Here is a 26,279-nt window from a genome sequence, read left to right as displayed (position 1 = left end):
CTTTAGAAAGTATCGGCTGTGCCAGAGTAGGTGCACCGCTGGCCCAGCCCGGCAAGGCTCACTTCCGCCTCCTGAGACTCCGCTTGCCACGTTGGATGTGGCACGTTAGTCAGAGAAGAATCTAGCGCCGGTCCCCTTCATCTGTGCTGGGGCGATGAATGGGACCGGAACGGGGATCAGGAAGAGAAGTGATCACCTGCCGTCACCTTCGTTTTACTTTTTATTTTGGTATCTTGGGTTATTTCACGTTCGGTACAACAAACTTGAGCCTGCGATATGGTTCCGTTTTGTATTGGTGGAGTTGTAAATTTAAGATTGCACGGAACTGTTTCCCTATTATATTTCCACGGCTTCCCTCGCCAAAGAAAGAAAGTTGGCTGCCTTACAATGGAGCTGGCGCAGGAATAAGATTAATGAGGTATTTTACCAGTCTTAATCACTCTCTCTATATATATATATATATATATATATATTTGGTATTACTACTGGCTTTGCGCGTTTCGGTTGATGAAATGACGGCCAAGCCAAGAAATTGATGAAGAATGTAACTTCTATAGCTTACTTGTTTGACGTTAGTGATGTAAATTTTCACGAAAAATCTTTTATTTAACGGATATGAGCACTGTGCGATGTTTCTACATTTACAGAAGTTTTTTCGTCAGATTATATTTCACAAGCACTTCTTGTTTTGACCAACGATTTTAATCACGAGCTTACTCGACCAGAAAAATGCATGTCTCGGCTAGTGTTCTTGGGAAACTTCTCGATTCATCGGCTAGCTACCTGAGCTAAGGAAAAAGCATCTTATATTGTTTCGTTGTTGTTCGCGTCGTGTCTGTTTAGTCCTAGTGATAGCGAAATGCGCTTGGGATCAGTCATGTATAGTATATCTAATCACAGGCAAACCAACATATCAGTGTGCCGATATAAATTAAGAATCCTTTGTGTGTTTAATCACTGAACTGTAATTCTTTTTTTTTATCCTCGCTTGGCTCTTAAAAATTGTTTACTGATTCAATGTTGATCGTTGTAGTTTAAAGAGAGAAGCTTTTGTGACAGGCTTAGAGTTGTTGAAGACCTACGTGTAACAACTGACTGTAAACATAAGAAGTTATAAATTCAATTAAATTTTGTTTTAAATGCAATAAGTCTGATAAAATCCTAAGGATAACAAGGTTTCGACTTGGATAACGTTACAACAGATGTGTCTAACACTTCTGCACATGAAGATGATAGTAATTATTAAAATGCTCAATAAGCTATAAATGTTTCAAGATTTCAACTTGTGCTACGAGTGTTTCCCCTTTAGGAGAAAATTTTGCGACAGTGGCCATGAATATTAATTTCTTGTCAAAGCTTGCAGCAGACATAACAAATTTCATTTTATTTTAGGTAGGCAGATCTCTTGTGTAGAATCTCGAATGGAGCGTAGATGACCAAGTCCTCCTTATTGCGAGTGAATATATATGGCTCAGTAATTTATTAATTGGTCAATGTGCATTCTTCGATCTAGTCAAATTTTATGAAATTTAATGTGCTTTGACAAGAGCATTGTTTGGACGCAGTCAGGAATGTAATTCATATGCATTTTGTAAAATACAATTCTGAGAATGAGCTGTCTTAGATGAAATAATGCTTGTGTGATAAATCTTAGTTGAAAATTCGCAAATAAATATTATAAATTTTATATTTTGGAATTTTAAGATTAGCATTGTAATAACTTGATATTTGAATAAATTCAGGGTTCAGCCTTCACAAATGATTGGGCCATCTCGCTTAAAAAATGCTATTTATTTTTATGAAAGGCCATTTTCGTCGTTAAAAGTAAACTTAGGTATCTGGAAAATATTTTCATAACTTCAGGCTTCACGTTGTTGCCATAGTATGCTAACAACAGAACGCTTTATGTTCTTGATTGCTTTCCGCCCCATGCTTGGATGTGACTCATTTTATGAAGTCTGCTGATCTGATCACAGCAGATCTGAGTCAGTCTTAGATGACATTCCGTCAGGTTGGGATATGACTCAGGCTCAGATCTAAGTCAGTCTCTAATGTAACTCAGGCGTGGATAAGACTCAGAGTGGGACGTGACTCTGGCTCTCTTGTAACTCATGAAATGGGTTTGCTCATTTTGTTGGGGGAGGGGGGGTAGAGGGGGGCATGTTTCTTGCTTGATCTGACTCAAGAGGTTTGCAGAGTTATTCAAACAAACGGATTTGAGTCAATGCAAAAATTATGTCACTGCACATTTACTAATGTTAATTAACGAATATCTGTGCATTACGAAGTAGAACAAATGGAAACAAGTGTTCGACCATAATTGTTGACTGAAACAAGCAATTATCACTCCGTAATTTGTACCAGCTTGTTTCAAGTTATTTAGTATATCTATAATTTAAAAAAATTGAGAATTAGATGTAAACGTTTTTGGAGGATTTTACACCTCAAAACAAGGACTAATCATGTAGTTAGGATAAAATTATAACAAAAACAGGACTTTGAGAGGAATTGGCATGGGATCACAGACATCAAGCCGGATTGATACTCTCATTAAATCTCCCCCAGCTCCGCGAATGTCGTCAAGTTTCTTCAAAGTTTCAGTCACATCTCTTGAGAATTTGTGTAAGACAAACTCTAAACTGCATGGAAAGATGCTGTTTACTTCTCTTCGTCACATGGGTTACTTCATATTTAACATTGTCCTATTCCTATAAAAAATGAGAACACGTCGTGTTCTCTGCATTTTGGCGCAATCATAGCCGACTGTCTCTGTGGTAATCGCTTCTCTTTTGACCTGGGCAGTTATTGTGGTCCTCACAGGAATGCTTTCATTGAAAAGATTAAGTAAGGAGTGCGTTACAAAAGGGGTGAAGTTGTTCTTTAGAATTTCTGACGGGAAACGCACTTTAAGAATCTCGTGTTTAAAATTCAAGTTCAAAATTTAAAAATATCGGATTTGACGCTAAGTTTAAGCATACACACTCTTTAAGAAAACAACTCAGTAACTCGTTTTGAAGCTTCAGTTAGAATAACATTAGCATTTTAAGATAATTATGCAACCCGGAAATGATTCGTTTCCGCCTCAGTGCTAAGTTACATGTAAACTCTTGCAAATACCTAGATTGTTTTCAGAAAATGTGTCCGTTTCTTCTCAGGCTGCGATTTGGCCTTGGTTGTCTCGTTGAAGCACCCAAAGGGTTGATGTCAACTGCAGTATTCATTTATCCAAATATTAATGGAGTTAACTATTTTAATTCTTTCATTCTGGTCACCCAACAACATCTCTAATTATTGCAAATTCAACAAGTGTCACCAATGTTTTTATTGATACCCGTCGATTTTGCTGGTGACTTTCCGGTAGCCGTATATCAAATTTGCTGTGGTTGGGGATAAAATGAACGGGTTTTTTCGAGGGAAAATAACTACACATGCGCATCCAACTCTCCAAAGAAGAAGCCTTATTTCGTCTGTAAAATTTCGAAGAAGAATTCGACACCTATATTTTACTGCTGTTCTCGTCATGTAGTTCTGAGATGACCGTTATGTCCAATTGCGCATGAAAAAAGGCTCACTTCAAGTCCCATAAGTCAGTGAATGTCGAGTCTGTTGCAAATATATTGCTTTCAATTAGTGATTATATTTGGTCACGCAAGGACTCGGCGGAGTTCCTGCGTGACTCGGCAGTGTTCGGCTTATAAAACGTCAAGGTCTTGTAAAACAGCACTTGCTCCCGCTTGCGTTACTGACGTAGGCTTGAGACCTAATGACACCAAAAAAAGTATAAAAGTGAAAAAGAAAAGAAAAAAGTATATAACGGGAGTCACTTTAAGTATAATAATTATCTGTTAGAAAAGAACACTTTCCCCTTTACCGATTAAAACTCCCAAAAAAAGTATAAAAGAACTGAAAAACACACAAAAAAATAATAAAATCGCCGACGCTGTCGTCGTCGTTTCATTTTTTTCATGTGTTATTTTACTTGTGTTACTTGCCAAAATCTTCATGTTTATTCTCAACGATATCTGCTTTACACTTCTTTCAATTCTAGTTCTGAAAACTTGTTGTTCAAACAACATTTCCAACTGACACCTTCCCTTACTCCCCCCACCTTTCTGCTTGAAATGTATTGCTGTTGTTAGAAGAAGCTTCTTTTTGGTCAGCACTGTGATTGAAAGGATTAAACGAGACAAACAGCTTCTCATGTTTAACTGAAGTGACTCAAGGCAAGGAGAAAATGCACTGAATACCAAAATATTGCAATTTCTTTCATTTATTAAGCTGTGCGATTCAAAGTCTTCGGTTGTTCGGATTAAGCCCTTTCACTCCCTCACTCCCATGAGTGACCAAAGATTCGCGCCCGCGCTCGCTCTTGTTTGGCTTGAGTGAAAATGCACATGCGTGGGGAAAATGTCAATTGAGTGCTATTCGAATAACATTTAATAATATAACTTAATATTTCTGAGAAGATTATGGATAAAAAGCTTTAACTTTTTTAGGATCTTACCCATTTCCTTCTTGATCCGGGTTTGATTTCCGCTCATGGTCTACCACAAACAAGCGAGTGTAGCTTCTGTGATGTATAAGTACTTAATCCGTTTTTTCAGAGTATCGGCTGTGCCAGAGTAGGTGCACCGCTGGCACAGCCCGGTAGGGCTCACTTCTGCCTCCTGAGACCCCGCTTGCCACGTTGGACGTGGCACGTTAGTCAGAGAAGAATCTAGCGCCAGTCCCCTTCATCTGTGCTGCACCGGTGAATGGGACCGGAACGGGGATCAGGAAGAGAAGTGATCACCTGCCGTAACCTTCGTTTTACTTTTTATTTTGGTATCTTGGGTTATTTCACGTTCGGTACAACAAACTTGAGCCTGCGATATGGTTCCGTTTTGTATTGGTGGAGTTGTAAATTTAAGATTGCACGGAACTGTTTCCCTATTATATTTTCACGGCTTCCCTCGCCAAAGAAAGAGAGTTGGCTGCCTCACGATGGAGCTGGCGAGGAATGAGATTAATGGGGTATTTTACCAGTCTTAATCACTCTCCAGTTCCAAATATATTTGGTATTACTGCTGGCTTTGCGCGTTTCGGTTGATGAAATGACGGCCAAGCCAAGAAGTTGATGAAGAATGTAACTTCTATAGCTTACTTGTTTGACGTTAGTGATGTAAATTTTCACGAAAAATCTTTTATTGAACGGATATGAGCACTGTGCGATGTTTCTACATTTACAGAAGGTTTTTCGTCAGATTATATTTCACAAGCACTTCCTGTTTTGACCAACGATTTTAATCACGAGCTTACTCGACCAGAAAAATGCATGTCTCGGCTAGTGTTCTTGGGAAACTTCTCGATTCATCGGTGAGCCCCCTAAGCTAAGGAAAAAGAATCTTATATTGTCTCGTTGTTGTTTGCGTCGAGTCTGTTTAGTCCTAGTGATAGCGAAATGCGCTTGGGATCAGTCATGTATAGTATATCTAATCACAGGCAAACCAACATATCAGTGTGCCGGTATAAATTAAGAATCCTTTGTGTGTTTATTCACTGAACTGTAATTCTTTTTTTTTTATCCTCGCTTGGCCCTTAAAAATTGTTTACTGATTCAATGTTGATCGTTGGAGTTTAAAGAGAGAAGCTTTTGTGACAGGCTTAGAGTTGTTGAAGACCTACGTGTAACAACTGACTGTAAACATAAGAAGTTATAAATTCAATTAAATTTTGTCTTAAATGCAGTAAGTCTGATAAAATCCTAAGGATAACAAGGTTTGGACTTGGATAACGTTACAACAGATGTGTCTAACACTTCTGCACATGAAGATGATAGTAATTATTAAAGTGCTCAATGAGCTATAGATGTTTCAAGATTTCAACATGCGCTACCAATGTTTCCGCTTCAGGAGAAAATTTTGCGACAGTGGTCTATGAATATTAATTTCTTGTCAAAGCTTGCAGCAGACATAACAAATTTCATTTTGTTTTAGGTAGGCTGATCTCTTGTGTAGAATCTCGAATGGAGCGTGGATGACCAAGGACTCCTTATTTTGATTGAATATATATGGCTCAGTAATTTATTTATTGGTCAATGTGCATTCTTCGATCTAGTCAAATTTTATGAAATTTAATGTGCTTTGACAAGAGCATTGTTTGGACGCAGTCAGGAATGTAATTCATATGCATTTTGTAAAATACAATTCTGAGAATGAGCTGTCTTAGATGAAATAATGCTTGTGTGATAAATCTTAGTTGAAAATTCGCAAATAAATGTTATAAATTTTATATTTTGGAATTTTAAGATTAGCATTGTAATAACTTGATATTTGAAGAAATTCAGGGCTCAGCCTTCACAAATGATTGGGCCACCTTGCTTAAAAAATGCTATTTATTTTTATGAAAGGCCATTTTTCATCGTTAAAAGTAAACTTAGGTATCTGGAAAATATTTTCATAACTTCAGGCTTCACGTTGTTGCCATAGTATGCTAACAACAGAACGCTTTATGTTCTTGATTGCTTTCCGCCCCATGCTTGGGTGTGACTCATTTCATGAAATCTGCTGATCTGATCACAGCAGATCTGAGTCAGTCTTAAATGACATTCCGTCAGGTTGGGATATGACTCAGGCTCAGATCTAAGTCAGTCTCTAATGTGACTCAGGCGTGGATAAGACTCACAGTGGGACGTGACTCTGGCTCTCTTGTAACTCATGAAATGGGTTTGCTCATTTTGTTGGGGGGGGGGGGTAGAGGGGGAATGTTTCTTGCTTGATCTGACTCAAGAGGTTTGCAGAGTTATTCAAACAAACGGATTTGAGTCAATGCAAAAATTATGTCACTGCATATTTACTAATGTTAATTAACGAATATCTGTGCATTACGAAGTAGAACAAATGGAAACAAGTGTTCGACCATAATTGTGGACTGAAACAAGCAATTATCACTCCGTAATTTGTGCAGCTTGTTTCAAGTTATTTAGTATATCTATAATTTAAAAAAATTGAGAATTAGATGTCAACGTTTTTGGAGGATTTTACACCTCAAAACAAGGACTAATCATGTAGTTAGGATAAAATTATAACAAAAACAGGACTTTGGGAGAAATTGGCATGGGATCACAGACATCATGCCGGATTGATACTCTCATTAAATCTCCCCCAGCTCCGCGAATGTCGTCAAGTTTCTTCAAAATTTCAGTCACATCTCTTGAGAATTTGTGTAAGACAAACTCTAAACTGCATGGAAAGATGCTGTTTACTTCTCTTCGTCACATGGGTTACTTCATATTTAACATTGTCCTATTTCTATAAAAAATGAGAACATGTCGTATTCTCTCCATTTTGGCGCAATCATAGCCGACTGTCTCTGTGGTAATCGCTTCTCTTTTGACCTGGGCAGTTATTGTGGTCCTCACAGGAATGCTTTCATTGAAAAGATTAAGTAAGGAGTGCGTTACAAAAGGGGTGAAGTTGTTCTTTAGAATTTCTGACGGGAAACGCACTTTAAGAATCTCGTGTTTAAAATTCAAGTTCAAAATTTAAAAATATCGGATTTGACGCTAAGTTTAAGCATAGACACTCTTTTAGAAAACAACTCAGTAACTCGTTTTGAAGCTTCAGTTAGAATAACATTAGCATTTTAAGATAATTATGCAACCCGGAAATGATTCGTTTCCGCCTCAGTGTGTAGTTACATATAAACTCCTGCAGATACCTAGATTGTTTTCAGAAAATGTGTCCGTTTCTTCTCAGGCTGCAATTTGGCCTTGGTTGTCTCCTTGAAGCGCCCAAAGGGTTGATGTCAACTGCAGTATTCATTTATCCAAATATTAATGGAGTTAACTATTTTAATTCTTTCATTCTGATCACCCAACAACATCTCTAATTATTGCAAATTCAACAAGTGTCACCAATGTTTTTATTGATACCCGTCGATTTTGCTGGTGACTTTCTGGTAGCCGTATATCAAATTTGCTGTGGTTGAGGATAAAATGAATGGGGTTTTTCGAGGGAAAATAACTACACATGCGCATCCAACTCTCCAAAATAGAAGCCTTATTTCGTCTGTAATATTTCGAAGAAGAATTCGACACCTATATTGCATTGCTGTTGTCGTCATGTAGTTCTGAGATGACCGTTATGTCCAACTGGGCATGAAAAACAGGGTTCACTTCAAGTCCCATAAGTCAGTGAATGTCGAGTCTGTTGCAAATATATTGCTTTCACTTAATAAATATATTTGGTCACGCCAGGAGTTCCTGCGTGACCCGGCAGTGTTCGGCTTGCAAAATGTCACTGAGGTCTTGTAAAACAGCACTTGCTCCCGCTTGCGTTACTGACGTAGGCTTGAGACCTATGACACCAAAAAAAAAAAAAATGAAAAAGAGAAAAAAAAAATAAAATGTGAGTCACGCGTTGCGAACATAACGTGTGCACAAAAAAATTGAAAACTTTGCCGATAAAAACTCCCAAAAAAAAAATATAAAAGAACTGAAAAATCACACACAAAAAAATAATAAAATTGCTGACGCTGTCGTCCTCGTCGTTTTATTTTTATTTTTCATGTTTTATGTTACTTATGTTACTGGCCAAAATCTTCATGTTTATTCTCAACAATATCTGCCATACACTTCTGTCAATTCTAGTTCTGAGAATTTGGGTTTTAAATCAAACAACATTTCCAACTGGTACCTTTCCTTACCCCCGCCCCCCCCCCCCTCCCCCACCTTTCTGCTTGAAATGTATTGCTGTTGTTAGAAGAAGTTTCTTTCTGGTCAGCGCTGCGGTTGAAAGGATTAAACAAGACGAACAGCTTCTCATGTGTAACTGAAGTGACTCGAGGCAAGGAGAAAATGCACTGAATACCAAATTATTGCAGTTTCTTTCATTTATCAAGCTGTGCGATTCAAAGTCTTCGGATTTAACCCTTTCACTCCCATGCGTGACCAAGACAGAATTTCTCCTTACAATATCAATACAACATCAAACGGGCAAGTGATGAGAATATAGAAAAATATCGCTTAGGGAATTATAAGTTGATCCAATATAAAATTCTCTAAACTAACATCACAAGAACTGTATGGCAGGCAGTAAGGAGAATTACTAATGAGATCTTGGGGGTTAAAGGGTTAACCCTTTATGATCGAACATTAATATGCAAGCTCGCCGTACTGTTCTTTATCCATTTTCTAAAGTCTTACATGGATAATTTGTCTAATAATAAAGACATTCTCGAGTTCGCGATTATTTCTTTTATTCCCTTGACCTCAATGTTTGTTTCAGGGTTTTTCTGTAGGGAGAAATCAGATGCTAATCACCCCAAGGGGTTAAGGTTTTGAAATCGAAGAGCGTTAAGCGCTCAGACGGAGATTATCACGCGATCGACAAACTCTATGTCTGTTTTCTTCCCAGCACGTTCAGGCTTATGAATACAGGCTAAAAGAAAACCGAAAAAATCATTATTAATAGACATATTTAATAGATAACTCTTGAAACAATTTTTTAATACAATTTTTATACAATATTCGGTTGGCCTCTTCCTAGCCATCAGCACTACACAGAATTTCAAACTTACCATATGATTTGCATTTCACATCTTTTAAAAGACCCAAATAATCTCTGTTGATAGTTTGCGGATCTTTTTAGATATATTCCATACGAAAACTATGAAATATTAATTGCTTTCTTACTGTTTAACGAGACTAGAATAATCTCTTTCGTTTTCCCGCAGCCTCCAAGGCTGTTTTCATTACATTTATAGTTCATGCTGATTTTTCTTCAAATGTTTTTTTTTTTATGTACAAATTCGGTATCAACCGTGTATGTTGAATAAAAGAGGCAATAGAGCAAATTTAATTTTACTGAAACTGATGGCGGCAGCGCAATTGTAACGTCTTGACGATAATACCTGATTCCTAACCATCGAGCTTGCAATTCAGTTTTAAGCATTAACCGTCGTTGCGAAAATCTTTTTAAGTACTTCACCCGGTTAAATCTCGATAAGGTTTGATTGCGTAAATGCTAAAGCCTTTAATCTGAATAAACGGAGCTGAAGCTTTGAGAAGTTCGAAGATTTTCGCTGCTGGCTCCTCTTCCAAGGTGAAACTGGTCTAGTAGCCATTCCAGTCGAACTTTATCGTCGCTCAATTTTCTCTGGTATTGTCCTTTAAGAACCCTCCTAAGATCCTTTTTTTCGTTCGTGTACTTATTCTCCATTTCAAGTTTGTCTCGCTCGAATTTTAGCCGCAAAGTTTGTATTTCCAGCTCGTAACATTTCTCCAGCTGTTCCTTTTGATATTTCAAGACAGAAATGTCATGTTCGTAACCTTGAATTTCCGACTCGAATTTCAGCTTCTCTTGTTGTAAAATGCGCCGGAAATCCACGTCAAATTTACGCCTGATATCTTCTTTCTCTTTGCGAAAGTGTTCCTCCATGTCAGATTTTTCCCTCCTAAAGATGTTCATTAAGTCGTTTTTCTGCTGTTTGAATCGCTTTTCCATGTCAATGATTTCCGACGCGAACTGGTGCTCGACTTGTTTGTGTTTATTAGCGTAGTGCGACTGCATCCTGTTCTTTTCTTGGGTCAATGATTTTAACAAGTCCTCTCTGTCCACGCTTAACTCGGCATCTAAGAGCGATTTGAAGTGCATGTCCACCTCAGGTTGCTCATGGTTGTACACCGTTTCCAAAAGCGCGTTTTCCTCCAAATAAATATTTTCCAAATCCCCTAAGCCTTGACACAAAGTTCGCTTTAATTCCTTTTCTACGTCCTCGATTCGTTCGAGTTTTTTGCGTATTGTCGCATCCATTTCTATCTTTTCTGCTCTAAAGCCCTCTTCTTTTTCCTTCAAATTTTTTTCAAAACTTTTCTTTAATTCCTTTTTCTCCCTCTCAAAATTTTCCAAAAGGTTTTCCTTTTCGCGATCCCACGAATTCATCAACACTGATTTCTCGTCGTCAAACGACAGTTTCAAAACGTGTTTCGCCTCCTGGAATTCCAAGCGAATATTATCCTTTTCTTTCAAGAATGCCTGTCTCATTTCTTCTTTCTCGCATTCAAAAGCCTTTTTCATGTTCTCCTTTTCGGCTTCAAACGCAAAGCGCATTTCGTTTTTCTCATCTTCATGGGCGCACTCAACCAGTTCTCGGTCTTGAAGAAATCTGCGAACGATTTCCGCTTTCTCCTCCAGAAACTGTCGCTCTTCGTCCGAGACGTCGAAGAGGTGTCCTTCAGAGTTCTTCGACGAGGACCTTTCCATAGCTTACCGTTTGATTTATAAGCTCGAATTTTACATTCTTATTTAAAATGAAAGCGCATTTCACGGCGGTAGAACTCAAGCCGCGCCAGTGATCCTTGATCGAGACACTTTATAGTCGATCGATAATCCGGAAACCCTGCGTGCGCACTATTATAACCACGACTTTCCATTAATAGCTTGTCACTTTTTTAACGTCAAGGCTCTTCTGGTTTTTCAACAGCCAAGAATAACACACAACGGATCCGTTTTTCTTAAAGCTCAGCCGACTTAAAAAAATCAGTGATCTGTGAACGACGTCGATAAACACAGTGTAGCTAACTTTCGATTATTTTAGACAAACACTTTTACTTTCAGCCAAATCTGCATATAAATCGATTTTGATGCTATCTAGGACTGAACCAATTGTCGGGTTTTGACAGTGGAATAATTGCTAAAAACACCACCTGGCGAGGCTCAGTCGAAGCTAATTGATTCTACGTTGGTCGACACACACTTTTAGCAAAGTTGAAAAGCGGTAGTCATTCGTGAGAAACTTCATAAAAAATTTCCTTTGGCGAATTAGGGCCAAGAAATAAACAGCTTTGTCTATGCGTAAAAGTTCTCTTTGAAGGCAGAATTAATGTGATACAAATAACCTCTTTACTTAAAGTTGACCTCCACCAATGATAATTCAAGACAGTAAATTTCAAGGTCTATTTATTTTGTGAGAAACGCTTTACAAATTTAAGCCCGATGTCAAGCACTTTACTGTTTGAAAATGAGAAATTAATTCACATACCCTGAGGGAGACAGGTACCCGAAAGTTCATTACTTCTCGTCCTGTCACCGTCTAGCTTGGAGCTGAGACGTTTGTTTTGAAAACATTTTATTGACAAGCAATCCGTGTTTTAGCCGGTTGAATGATTTAGAAGATACATACACCCACTCGACTTCAGTTGCGTCACCAACTGTACCAAAACATTTTAGCTTGCTGTACTTCTGCGGTTGAATTTAATTTTGTAGTAGAATTTCGTGGTTACCCATTCTAAAAAAGAAGTTTTTATGACGTTGTTAGCCCTGTTTTGTCATGACACTCGTGAGGCAAGATAGATTGAAGTTTAACCTCCACGCAGATTTGAGAACTCAAGCTTTGAAATCGGCTCGCATTGAGGGCGTTATACGGGGCCGCCGATAACAGTCTTTATAACTACAGAGTTCTCCGTCAACGAATAAAACCTTATTGTTAAGTGGTTGTCAATCGTCCAATGCAACAGCAAATCAGAAACATATGTAAAAGTTGATTGTGCTTCTGATCCACGAAGAGATTCCGCAACTTTCTGCATTTCGCGTAGTCTTCCACGCGATACGTGGAGAAGAGCTGGGAACAAGCTGAGAACAAAGAGGTCGAATTCAACATGGCGGCGGATGTGGTTGGGTGTGATGGAAAATCACAGCGAAGCTTTAGTATAAAACCCCGAACAGGAAGGGAAATTGACATTTCTTTCATTTTAAACATATTTTATGGCATTTGGTGACATTTGGACTTAAAACAGATGGAAATGGTAGTCCCAAAATAGAGAAATGAAGGCCATATTTCTCTTCATGTCAGAAAGCTGCAAAAAGAGGTACATGCGCGTGGAGAAATCCTGTTATAAGCGGGTTATTTTGTTATGTTTCTTCAGCCTGATCTTTTATTTTGCTGACTTTGCTAGTTCTTAAGTTCGTATGCTAGTAAACTAAGTTAATGATTAATCTGATAACTTAGCTGCTTGCTGATTATGCTCATGCTACTGTTGAAAAGTTTTGCTCGGCTGGAAATTCGAAATTTGGTGTGTGTGTATGTGTTTTTAAACAGGAGCCTCTTTTTATTTACCACCACGATACAGATATATTCCCTTGCCGGTACATATACATTTTATGGAAATGTATATACTTCTGTCTCAATATATGCTGATTTATGATGCAAAAGTAATTAAAAACTGATTTAAGCATCAGTTTGTGGTCTTCAAACCACAGTGCATAAAGCATGTGCAAACTTGTGAAAAGTACAAAATAAGCACTCAGGGTCCACCTAAGGGTGAGTCCAGCATTTGGGTTACTTTCTAAACTTCTTAAGCACTTCAATTAAGCAATACAATCAACTCTCTCGCAAGCCAGCACCCTCAGCTATTGGAAGAATTGTCTATTGGTAGAGCTGTCTGCCTAGGTGAATTATTCCCATAAGCAGACACCAAATGAAAATAGGTTATGTTATGTAAAAGAGAAATGAGGAAAGTAGACCATAACGAACATGGCCATAATGTGACACTACAAATGTTATGTCCGACTCTGGTTTTTCTGTGGACAAATTGAGATTTGACAAAACTGATCCCGACTGTTCTGTTGCTCTGTAAAAGGTCATATTTTTATTGATTTGCAAGATAAAGACAAATTTCATTGCCAAGAGTCAATTATTATGCATGGGGTGGCCACTTACAGGAGTAGGAGGAGAGTGTAAACAAAAGAAAAATCTAATTTTCATCGGTATCACATAGTATTGTGCTTTCTCAGAAATTGTTTTCATTGCTGCTCCTTTAATTAGAGCTTCACAGAGTCCCCATCTAAGTCAACAGCAAGTTGCAAAACTTTAAGATACAAACTCCAAATTCTTGCATCATAAACTTACAGTACGCAGTTACTGTGTGGTGTTTGTTCCCTTGTTAATGAGGCTCAGTTCTAGAAAAATTTAACCAGTTCCTCTTAGTGAAAGGGTGACTGTGATTTTTATTACAAGCAGATTGAGAAATCTAGTTTAGCTTTTTCATTTTAACATGCTACAAAATTTACACTGTAGATCTCAGGATGCAACCTTTCAATTCACCTGCCATTGTGCAATATTATGATACTTACCAATCAGATGATGCTTACTTTGTGTAATGTTGTTGAGGATTTTGATGAATGCACAATTGATCTGTGAACAAATTGTGTCATGATATTCTCAATAGGGTAGTTTAAATGGTTCATAAAGAGAGGAATTCCTTCTGTCATGGTTCAGTGTGTTCGCACTCATCATCAACGGGACCATGGGAATGGGATGCTTACTTGCATTCAGGAATTGGTTAACATGAATCTAACTTTGTTATGAAATCTGTTATATAATAAGCTGAATTATGCACAATGTTGATTGGCTCTTATCTATGATCTGTTGGGGTACAGATTGATACCTCAATGAATCACTATTAACAACATTTTGCTTTTTTATCATATGAAGCAAATAGAATCCCTGTTGCTGAGGGTCTGTACTGTAATACACAATGCATGTCTTTTTTTTGTCCTTACCACATTATGATGTCATCTGTGATCTCTTACTGAACAGAAGCATGAAAACATGGAATCTATTTTTTGATCAGAAAATCTTCATCCTATGTTAACACTTGTCATAATTTCTATTCTTACCCTGACCCAAATCATATGGGGAAGGTCTGCATTGCAGACTGATTGTAGGAGACCCTTATCAATGGGGAGAATCAGTGGCTAGTTATGCCCCAGTCAATTTTGATTATTCAACCAGCAACCCATGTGTATTTGGCCGTGTCTTTGCTGAGGGGGTGGGTAATTTTAACCTTGCATGGTTGAGGTGGGGCATTTGAACTGGAAGTGTCAAGTCTTACAAGTGTCATACACGTGTTTTAAATAAATGGAGGAGTTTGATGGTAAAGGGTCGGCTTTTGTGAGTTAATGGCTTAGAAATACAATTTTCACATTATAGAATGATGCTCACAATCAAATACCCAACAGAGGGTTTTATTTCACTGTTTTGAAATTTTTGATCAGTCAAAGTTCAAAGTATGATCATGATATTTTTATTTGTTTTCAGAAGAATCTTTCACACTGAAGAAGTAGAAACAAGACAAAAGTAGAACTGTTTTCTTACCAGAATTGTGAAAAAGAGGAATGTTCATGCTGTATCACAATAAGAAAAGGTACTCAAAGTTATTTAGAACAGTAGAGGTTGGTGTGTTAGTGAGTTTTCTTGACACTTGAAAGGACATTTTGAGAATTTCCCCCCCCCCCCCCCCTCTTAGTGAATCATTCATGTTTTGCAACAAGTCATGAAAGATCAGTAAACTTGTTTGCCTTGTTAGATTTTTTGACTGTGTATTTCACAGAGCTTCAGGGGTTGTAAAGTACATTTGGTTTTGTGGTGACTGATAGTTTATTGATCTAATGCTACTTTGATGTTATGGACCAAAGCAATTCTAAAATATTAAAAGTGCTAGCTCAATTGGCTGACACAGTGGTTGACTAACCAGTGGACTAACTGACAAACTGATTACTTTGCTGAGGGAATTCCCAGATAAATAGTATGGTTTGTCCACTCAATAACTAATTCACTGACTGCTGCATAACTGAACTGGTGAATGTTGGCAGACTAATGTGCAGACTGGCTGCTCAGTGGGCTGACTCTGTGCATGGCTGACCAGTGACCAACTGTTGGGCTGGTAGGTCGACTGTCTTGGTAGTTAACTGACCATCAGACTGACTAAACTAGTGACTGCTAAGGACGTATCCAATGACAGATGGACCTCACAGGTAGTCCATCAAGTGTCTAAGACTCTGGCTGGCTAACTGATCTAGTAATCAACTGGTTCACCAAGTTAGTCACCATGTTAGTTCAGAGAATTTAGTGTTGGATCATTATCCTCAAATTGGTCTTTTTCTTTATTCTCATCACTTGTCTAGTTGTTATTGTTTGCTAGATATTGTAAGGAGAAACTCTGTCTTGGTCACTCATGGGAGTTAAAGGGTTAACAGGCTAAGAGATGGCATGGCTAGATCACCAAAATGACTTAGTCACTGATTGTCTGAGTGGCTGACTGACTGACTAAAGCATGAGCTGACTGACTTACTGACAAACTGGCTGAAAGAGTGCTTAACTAATGGCTGGTTTTACTGAAGGACTTTTGATTTACACTGAGAGTTAGCTTGAATGTCAAATTGGCTGACTGCTCTGCAGAGAGATTCATCAATACATGTAGCTGACTATTGGCTTTCTTTTTAAAGATTCTCACTGCTCAAGTATGGCCAAACCTGGATTAAAGTGCCTGGGTAATTGGGACATCAGTTGGATTAGAGAAGTGTGGCTCCTGCACACTATCAAGACCTGCAAAGTAACACAGCCGATTGACAGGACATAAAAAGGAGATAAATAAGATAGAAACCTGGCGGGTCAGTGTGTAAAATGATAACCTTTTCTCAAAGATGCAATGTAATTTTACAAAAAGAGAGCTTGAAACAATCTACTGGATGTTGAGATCAGTGAAGCAAATTCATCAAATCTGCCCAAACTCACATTCCAGCAGTTACCTTATCACAGAGATTCAGAAATAAGTCATTAATGCAAAGGGGCAATACTTTTCTGGGGAAGGGAAAAAATCCAATTTCAAAATCTTTCGAGATCCATCACCCTTCAAGCAGCCTAAACTAGACCTGAGGAGCTCTGGTGCTTGGGCCATAGACTTTTTATTTTTGGAGCTGAATTTAATGAAAAGGAAATGACATTAAAGTCCTTGGGACTCGTGCGTGATAACGTCATAATCAATATCAATGCTCATTCGAGTTGTACTGCAATAGCTGATATTTGTATTGATTTCTCAGGCCATTTTATTGGCGGGTACTTTGCATGACTGACTTCTTGAAAACTAGGTTGAAGCTCGTGCTAAAAATTTGATAGTCAACGTTTTTGAAGTACCATTCATGAAGCTGTAGGCTGATGAAAAAATAGACGTCCACTTGTTTTCTCTTCGTTCGAATAAAAACAGAACCCATGATATTTCACAAGGCATTTAGTTTGGTGTTGTTTGGTTCTGTTCATTTTCTCTGTAATATTTCAGTAATATAACCAGCATTTACGGTGTCATCACATCTTCAAAGACCGAGAACGTAGTTCTGAAGAGTTTCGAGGTGTTTGAAAATGTGAATAAAATATTCATGTTATGTTGTTCTGTTCTCACTAGAATGTTTTGGTTTGTTTGTTTTGTTGTCTGTTTGTTTGTTTGTTTGTTGTTTTTTAAACAGTTTCCATGTTGTTGTATTTAATGTGTTACTTTGGGGCCTTTGCATTATTTTAGCCCTTTACCTTGGTGTTTTATCGCACCGTTCCTTCTCTCCAGGTGAATGTTGTGAGTATAAAGGTGTTGACATTTTCCTCTTCTCCAATTTATTTCAGATTTTGAAAGAAAGCATAGGAGAAGGAACTGATTCAAGATCTCTTTAACGTCTAAAGAAAGGAAGTAAGGCCAAGTATGTATTTTTGTTTGTTAGGATTTGATTTAAATTCTATTTATTGTAGAGTAAGAGGTGTCATATTTACTTTCCCTATTTCCAAGATAAATGTTTGTGGTCACAATGTGGAAGGAAGGCGGACTACCATCTACATTTGCCATATACAGATCTCCGTTTTCCCATTTTGTCTGATTTTGAAAACATTTATCACTAAGTAACTTTACATTTTGTCTGAAAAACTCGGTCATTGGTTAGCAGTCTTTGCGTCTAATTTCTTCTTCAAATTTCTTGCGTATGTGGAGATGTCATTGAATTCCAAGAGGATGCGTAAATAATTTGCCGTCGGCGGATTTCTTGTTGTTTTTTTATTTTAGAGGACAACAGGTAAATGTACAATTTTTGAGCGCACGTGCTCAGCTATTATTCTGCTCATTAAATCTTTTGTTTCGCCACGTTCTCGTTGCCATAGTAGGTCTGGCTATTATATGGTGCTGGCAAAGACGCTAGAGTTGGGTAACAAGCTAATCTGGTTTCGATTATTGTAAAATTATAAGTTATAATTATTATTGTCGCTACCATTTTCTTCTTCCAAGTACTGAAAAGTTCACAAGTTTAAAATGGAGTTCAGAGGAGAAGAGAGTATCTTTTACTTGTTTTGGTGAGTATAATTGCTGTGTTACTGTGGACATTCTGAACAAAAATCTATGTAATTCGTTGGAATTTTCCGTTTTAGTCATTTGCATCGGCAAGTATTTTCGTAGAGCAGAAAATTGTTTTCCGGTGAATCAGAAATGTTAAATTCTCCCTTCCTCTCGCTTACATCAAAAATTTACGCGCTCATTCTGAAGTAAAACACACACCTTTTGAAATATTTAGTGTTGTTTATTACAGATGTTTTATTGATTTATTGCCAGTTACATATGAAGTAAAAAAAATATTCATTATATTTTTGTACAGTTTCCTTTAGAATTAAGAGGAAGATAGAAGAAAATAAAAGGTCCAAGAAAGAATCGGCGTGGAAAAGAAGGAGAAGTTTGCTAACATTACGAACTGTCGCGTGCAGAACTCTTGCAGACGATTGAAACTGGTTTCGATGCAAAATGTAATTGATTTATTTGGAGTTGAGTACTACAGAATAAAACAGCAGCGAAGCCCTTCATGGATGGTGGGCGGATCCTTTTCCGAGGTTGACATTTTTGAGGATCAATTATCCACCCTTAAATAGCATTAAAAATTAACCATCACAAGTAAGAGATCAGGGGGAATTGTCAACCTTGGAAGGAAGAAAAACTGGAGGTCGATCCACCATCGTCCCCCTCCACGCCCGCCTCTCACAAACAGTTGCTATGTAATTTGAGACGAGTTTAACATTGTGGTACGACATATTGTAGTAAGCATGCGTTTAGTTTGATCATCTCAGACAAACATAATCTTACAGCACGCATGTGTATAAAAGATGTAGTTTACCACAAGGATTTACTTGTTTGAAATTACAAAACAACTGTCTATGAGAGGTGGGTGTGGTGGGGGACGGTGGCGGATCGATCCCCGATTTTTTTCGTTCTTTCTAAGATTGACAGTTCCCCTTGGTCTCTTACTTGAGATGGCCATTTCCCGCCGAAAGACTTAGGAAAATGTTTCTTCAAAACACAACATGGATGCACATCCGTACTTTACGTTATATAATTACACCAGAAGGACAAAGTTGACGGAGGTTTCTGGCTACCCAATTTACACTTATTTTCGAGGTTGAAGTCTTTCTTTGGCCTCTTTCGTGAAAGGTTTGAAATACCTGCGAAGTAAGGAGAAAGCAACGAAATTCTTAATTTCTGTAATATTATTTTAGATGGCTTCATATCTAAATTACAACTTTCCCTTTAACTTTACCACAACAGTTGTACTCACCCATCCAGGTCTCCTTAACGTTTTCAACTTGTAATCTTCGCTTTACTGAAAAGAAATTAAAAAATGCAAGATGTTAAAAAAAATTCCTATTCCGCTTACTTTTCAGTGACATTTTAAATACAACAAAATTAAATATTTCCTTTCAACTAAACGAAAACTACGTAAAAGGAGAAAAAGTTTTCACATAATCTGGTTGTACTTAAAATAACATTCCTCGTCAAGGTTGAGTGTAAATGTGCTGGCCAACTACACAGCTCAGAAATAATTCAGTAACGTTTCATTCAAATTTGGTACTTTTTACCTTGACAGAGAGGAATGCAAAAAAAAAAAAAAAAAAAAAAAGGAAAATGAAAATTTTGATTCCTTCGACAATAACAAGTGAGTTGGTTAATTACCAAAAGGCAACACGTGCTCTTGAAGATAACTTTTCACCACCTGCACAGTGTTTGATCGTTTGGCGATAAGAAATCTAAGCTTCAGATCAAGAGTACAAATGCAACCTAAGAGATTTAAGTCAAACAACCTTTTTTTCCGGAAAAGCATTCAAAATTCATTGACAAATTAAACCCATTGCAGTGAATACCAGTAACAATCCCTTTTTTGCTTTCACAAGGCTGTTTATCACTTGACGACTTCGAAATTTTTAGATTGGAATCAACTAGTTCTGTGACCTATTAGTAAGAGGCATTGAGGTGATTCTTCAGAGAATCACACACCATTGGTTTGTCCTTGATATGGAGTGCTGCTTCGATATCCCAGGTTTACGGCCACAAATGCTGCACTGGACTATGGTCTTCTGTTTTTGATCTATGATACTGCTTTGAGTAAATGCAATCATTTGTTGATTTGATTATTTTTACATAATATTGCTGTCACACAGCCAATAACCAGAAATGTTTCCACCCTTACATGATATTTGCAAGAGTCAAAACACTCTTGATCGATGGAATGTTGTTAGCCCATGGTACTATTAGACTATAACAATTTATCAGAGAAAGAGTTGAAAAGATTTTCTTGAAAATCAAAACTGGAGTGTTCTCTAAGAATATCATGGCCAGACTGCAAATATCTCAAGTCTTACACCAACAGGAGAATCACAAAACAAGATGCTCTCTCAGACATACAAAATATTTTGTCAATGTCATGGAGTCAATTAAGTCCTGTAGAACACAGCTCTAGGTTCTCCTTTTTTTTTTAATCTCTCAGTGATCAAAGAGTCAGTTAATGAGAACACTTCATGAAACCATGAAAACCGCAAATGTTGTTTCAAGTTTCAATTCTTTTAACAATTCTTCATAATCAACAATTGTGTTTGTCCAAGTCCCAGGTTAAGTCTAACTATTTTCGGCTGAATATCTCCAAATCAATCAAATAAAAAACCTTCAAGGCCGAATACACTGCACAATACACACACCTTATTCAATGGTTTTAATGTAATAAGCACAGACATTTTGCAGGTTGCGGTTTTTTTTTTTTCTTCTGAGCCCCTCTGGGGCAGGGGAAAAATGCGAATAATGAGCAAAATGTCCCACTTGTTATATGTTGAAAAATTGTATGATTTTCTAGCATTTTGGCTTTTAGTTTTAAAAATAAATCCTACACCCAATCTGAACATTGTGTTGATCACGTAAGGCAAGTGCAAAAGACTAAAACAACACAAAGAAAACTATGAGAGTGTTCTTTATGACCAGCAACGAGTTTGATGTGCTTAAAATTTTGCTGCTTTAAAAAGTCATGCCTAAAAAAACTGAAAAAAAAAACAAAAAAAATTTTGGATTTGGTAAAACCACTTAAAATACACCAACCTCTGATGCCCTAATAGGATAAATTGATGTACAGTACTATTGGTCTAATAAAATGACAAAATAAAATGAAAGCACTGTTACCTTCCACTTAAATGTCTTTTCTCTTGACAGCATGACAATCCTTAGGATCCAACTGCCTCTAACATCAAGATGAGCCGTCCAAAAGTTTCTGGTCAATGTATTTCAAAGGGGATCAACTTCTCATTGGCATATATTCTTCAATCCAACAGGGACATGATAGGCTTGCTGTTAAACACCCATCTCTTGTACACAGTTCAAGATCCTTTCAGCACAGTAAGACAGTCCTGTTTCCCAAACAGTTTTCACACTCTTCTCTTTATTTTTCGGTGGACCAAGTCTTAGCATCACAGATCAAGACTGAGGAAGAGACTTTGTGGATGATGCTAACACCATTATGGATCAGCAATTAGTCACCCATCTCTTGTGCACAGTTCAAGGTCCATTCAGCACAGTAAGACAGTCCGGTTTCCAAAACAGCTTTCACACACTTCCCTTTTTTTTTTTGGTAGACCAAGTCTTAGTATCACAGATCAAGACTGAGAAAGAGACTTTATGGGTGACGCCAACTCCATTGCAGGTCAGCTCTTAGTCACACCATCTCTTGTGTACAGTTCAAGATCTGTCTAGTGCAACTAGACAGTCCAGTTTACCAAAACAGCTTTCACACACTTCTCTTTGTTTTTTGGTGGACCAAGTCTTAGCACCAGAGATCAAGACCGAGAAAGAGACTTTATGGGTGATGCCAACTCCATTGTGGGTCAGCAATTAGTTACCCATCTCTTGTGCACAGTTCAAGATTTGTTCAACACAGTATGTCAGTCCAGATTCCAAAACAACTTTCACACACTTCTCTTTATTTTTTGGTGGACCAAGTCTTAGCATCACAGATCAAGACTGAGGAAGAGACTTTATAGGTGATGCCAACTCCATTGTGGGTCAGCTCTTAGTCACACCATCTCTTGTACATGGTTCAAGATCTGATCAGCCCAACAAGCCGGACAGTCCAGTTTCCAAAACAGCTCTCAAAAGCTCCTTTTTGTTTTTTGGTGGACCAAGTTTTAGCATCACAGATCAAGACTGGGGAAGAGACTTGATCAATGAGGAAGATTCCATTGCAGGTCAGCCATTAGTCACACATATTTTGTAAACAGTTCAAGATCCTTTCAGCGCAGCAAAAAAGTTCACGTTTCTACAAGCTCTCTGTCTTTTCTCTTTGCTTTTTGGTGGATTGTGTATTGTTTCATGTTGCAGCCACAAGTTCAAACAACCAGCCAAAGGACAATCACCTCTATCACCTAGGAAGGAAATTATAAGAAATGGTTAATAACTATTAAAAATTAATTAAAAAAATTAAGTTGAAACTTCCTCAATACATAACTGTATATTGGACTTCTGGACTTGGAGAGCATGGCAAAAATGGAAAAAGGAATCAATCAATCAACATGTCTATTGTAGAATGGTATTTAACCCTTTATACTCAATATCAGCAATCATATTCTCCATACTGTTCTCTGAACATTTACAATGGTGCTGATAAGAAGAATTTGTCTAACAATCAAGAGTTTCTTTAGTTGGTGATCATTTCCTTTATTCTCATGACATTAATGTGTGATTCAGTGGTGACATTGTAAGGAGAAATTAGATGCTAGTCACTCTTGGGGGTTAAAGGGTTGAGAGAGATCTGAAATGGAGTTATCCAGTTGCAACTCTCTAAATTGTAACCATAATGATTAAAAATTGTCATTTTAGTAATAAATATAATTTAGATAAAAGATAATTTGATTTAGGAAAAAAAGAAGTCATCACCTCTGATAATTGATTAAGAAGAAACAAAACTGGAGTAAACATATTAAAATTGTTTCCCTTTTCTGGTCGCTCTAATAATTGCAGTACCAAAATATACTTAAAAACCCCACCCTTAAACAGGTTCAAATGTACTGAGTTTCTCTTTTTAGCACAACACTTGCAGTCAAACCAGTACTGACTCTTTAACTCCAAAGATCTCTTTAGCAATTCTCCTTACTGTTTACCATACAGTCCTTGTGATGTTAGTTTGGAGAATTTGGTATTGGATCAACTTTCAATCCCCTAATTGATCTTTTTCTCTATTCTTGTTGCTTGTCTGCTTGATATTGTATTAATATTGTAAGGAGAAATTCTGTCTTGGTCATTCATGGGAGTTAAAGGGTTAATGTTATGGAGAATGGTGGGGTGACCATTAAATAGAGGTTGACAGCTTAACACAGGATGACCAGCAAATGACTTGCATGATCTTTATGCCTAATATTTGTCCTAACAGTCCAAAGAATAGACTAAGATATCTGCAATGCATTGAACTAAAACTTTGAACGAAAAGTACTAATTGATTCTGGGAGATAACCAAAGATTAAATTATATGAAAGATTATCCTTACTTTTCTTTAGTGGTTCGGCTTGATTGGACAATTCATTTCACCTGAAAGAAAATACAAATAGACCATTGGGACTCAGTCGAGGATGACCATGACCTTATAATAGTGGTCACTACCTGATAAAGGAGAAAATTACACTATCTCATGGAAAAAAGAATTTCAGTACTTTGACAACCAACTGCTTAACCTCTTGACTCCTGTGAGTGACCAAGAGGGAATTTCTCTCTACAACATCTATTCAATTTCAAGCACAAAAGTGATGGGATTAATGAAAAATATATAGATTAGGGAATCACTAGCTGATCCAATATCAAATTCTGAGAACTAACATAAGAATTTTATGGCAGACAGTAAGGAGAATTACTAAATAAATGTAATCTTGGGGGTGAAAGGGTTAATACAATACTGTTTAATACAGGTTTGACTGTAGTGTGTTTAGGGTTTAAGTGCTTAAGGTCCATTCACCATATGCAATGAATCAACAAAACCTTTTTCATAGCATTTCACATAATTTTTTTAAGAGATTTAAGCTGCACAATAACAGGTCGATGATATTTCACATTGGACTCAATATAATAAGTCTGATTGGTAAAGAACATTCAATCAACAAAACATCTGCAGTGGATACTGCATTTATCATTCCAAGTTCAAAGTATACCAAATTTTCAGGTCCTTTTTCAGTGTAGTTTTCCCAAACTTTTGCAAACTCAGAGAGGTGTCCTTTTAAGGCAGATTCTTTAAAAAATGAACAACACAATTATTGAATTTAGTTCACACAAAATATTATAAATTATCAAACCTCCTGTTTGTGTTACATGTATCTGTCTCAGCCTTCTGCTTTGGCAGATAACTCAGACCTCGGTTTGGATTATGCATGAAATCAACCTCATCCAATAATTGCTTTGTGGATGTTGAAATATTCAAATATCTCTTTTGGAGTCTGTTACAATAAAAGAAAAAGGGTCATCTCAAAGATCTACAATCATGCATTGCAACGAGTTATCCTTGTGCTTCATGCACATTCATAACCACCGAATGTTCCTGCAGTGTAACTCTACATTATAATGCACCAGTTCCTAAATTTATAATCCCTTGGAAAAGAAAAATTGGGCAACATGCTTCAAAGTCACAGGGACCCACCTGTAAATATTACTTACAAATAGTAGTTTGAAAATCAATGATACCCTTTTGAAAATATCAGAGACTAAATTAATGATTGATAAGGAAGTGCTTGAAAAATTTTATTCTACATTTGTAGTTGACAAATTCATATTAGGCCATTTTAAGAAAGGTATTTTCAGAGTCACAGCACAGAAGAAATTTCACAATTCAAAATGAAATCTTTCTTTTGAAATGTTAAGTTTAAACAGCTAAATTTGATTTGACTTTTATAGAATATAATGTCTTTCAGAATGTGTGATAAGGATCATGCCTCTTAAGTGAGTGCTTTGATATGTTGTAGAGAAAATCTTAATTTGATTTGGCTTTTATAGAAAGTAATTTATTTCAGAATGTGTGATATGGATTATGCTTCTTAAGTGAGTGCTTTTATACATTGTAGGGAAAAGCAGAAATCCAGAGGAGTTAGTTTCTCCAATAACTTCTTGTACAGGAAAGCAGCTACCCTCTTGGAAACCACGCATAATATGCTACCCCTTTTATAGAGCAGTATGTTGATAAAAAACACACAACTACTTAAAAATTGCATACACTCTGCTCACCAAAATATTTCACTGACAAAATGAACATATAAGTATCACTTCCCCTTTTTAAAGAAATATTCAAACTGTGAGACTAATAATAAGTGCATCAAAAAACGGAAATACAAATTTAAATTAAAGGAGTAAAAAATCATATTTTAGTCAACTCCTTTGGGGAACTTTCAAAAACATTTCCTCTTGCCCATGGAAACTTTGTGAGCATTCACTTTTTGGATCAATATCAGTATCTGGGCAACCGCCCACCTAGTCCTCTCCCCTAATCCAACAACAGTCAATTGATAACAAGTTAGGGTTAATGTTGGGTTAGGGGAGGGGTAGGTGGGCAGTTGCCCAGATACTGATATTGATCCCACTTTTTTAAGTCTACCAGCTACAAACACATTTCTAGAGTGACTACCTTATAATTTCTAAAAGCCCTGAATCAAACATTAAGGTCAAATAAGAAAAAGGAAATGATCACCAACAAAAGAGGGTCTTCATTGTCAAACAGAGTCTTTTTGACAGTACCATAGTTAATGTATAGAGAACAGTATGGAGAATATGTATACTGATGTTTGGATGCAATAAGCTAACATCGCAAAACAAATGCAAAAAATATCTGAATTTCCCACTAAACGTTTAGAATATTTCAAACAGGCTACAAGCTTACTTAGAAGCAAAGCATATAACTTGAGTTAGGAATAAACTGGATGGAGAAAACAATTTTCCATGCAGTTTTCGACTTTTAGTCTTATTATGCTCACCTACAACACTCAGTCATGGTTTCCATTTTGGTCTTCTCCAACCAGTGTTGCTATTGTTCCATCCTAAGACCACAATACAAAAAAAAATATATAATCTGAGAGGCAGCTGATATTCGAATTGCCACCTTCCGCCTGGCTTTGTATTAAAAATGACAAGATTTGTCCATCATTGCCTCTGGCCACGTCGC

General features: G+C 37.1%; 1 protein-coding gene and 2 long non-coding RNA genes across 10 annotated transcripts in view; 1 reads left to right on the top strand and 2 right to left on the bottom strand.

Annotated features, from left to right (window-relative positions):
- LOC131779360 (uncharacterized) overlaps positions 1 to 18,951 on the top strand; it is a 23,971-nt gene extending 5,020 nt beyond the window's left edge. Inside the window, exons 1-6 of one of the 7 annotated variants that reach the window (XR_010717338.1) lie at positions 106 to 418; positions 15,079 to 15,184; positions 16,266 to 16,430; positions 17,431 to 17,504; positions 18,080 to 18,144; positions 18,444 to 18,946. This is a non-coding gene — a long non-coding RNA (uncharacterized lncRNA). Of the gene's footprint in view, positions 1 to 105; positions 419 to 4,686; positions 5,014 to 12,599; positions 12,848 to 15,078; positions 15,185 to 16,265; positions 16,431 to 17,430; positions 17,505 to 18,079; positions 18,145 to 18,443 lie in introns of those variants that run through there. The other 6 variants (XR_010717339.1, XR_010717340.1, XR_009339775.2 and 3 more) reach the window with 6 other exon arrangements.
- LOC131779357 (centrosomal protein of 112 kDa) lies at positions 8,781 to 11,770 on the bottom strand. Its single transcript, XM_059095903.2, has one exon. The coding sequence runs from the start codon at positions 11,241 to 11,243 to the stop codon at positions 10,014 to 10,016; it is 1,230 nt and encodes a 409-aa protein (XP_058951886.2). The 5' UTR covers positions 11,244 to 11,770; the 3' UTR covers positions 8,781 to 10,013.
- LOC131779359 (uncharacterized) lies at positions 18,443 to 26,279 on the bottom strand. 2 transcript variants are annotated; one of them, XR_010717342.1, is made up of 5 exons: positions 26,092 to 26,279; positions 23,631 to 23,671; positions 21,278 to 22,512; positions 19,392 to 19,436; positions 18,443 to 19,278 (listed from the first exon to the last, which is right to left on the bottom strand). It is a non-coding gene; the product is annotated as an uncharacterized lncRNA (long non-coding RNA). The 2 variants fall into 2 exon arrangements; XR_010717341.1 differs by having other exon boundaries at positions 18,443 to 19,436.

The sequence above is a fragment of the Pocillopora verrucosa genome, chromosome 4 (genome assembly GCF_036669915.1).
Source record: "Pocillopora verrucosa isolate sample1 chromosome 4, ASM3666991v2, whole genome shotgun sequence".
Lineage (NCBI taxonomy): Eukaryota > Metazoa > Cnidaria > Anthozoa > Scleractinia > Pocilloporidae > Pocillopora > Pocillopora verrucosa.
Note: the sequence above shows the minus strand (reverse complement) of the source record. Positions and strands in the feature narration are given on the sequence as shown.

Bases quoted from the DNA above. Each gene is read 5' to 3' on its own strand.
- LOC131779357 (XM_059095903.2), bottom strand. From the start codon at position 11,243: ATGGAAAGGTCCTCGTCGAAGAACTCTGAAGGACACCTCTTCGACGTC.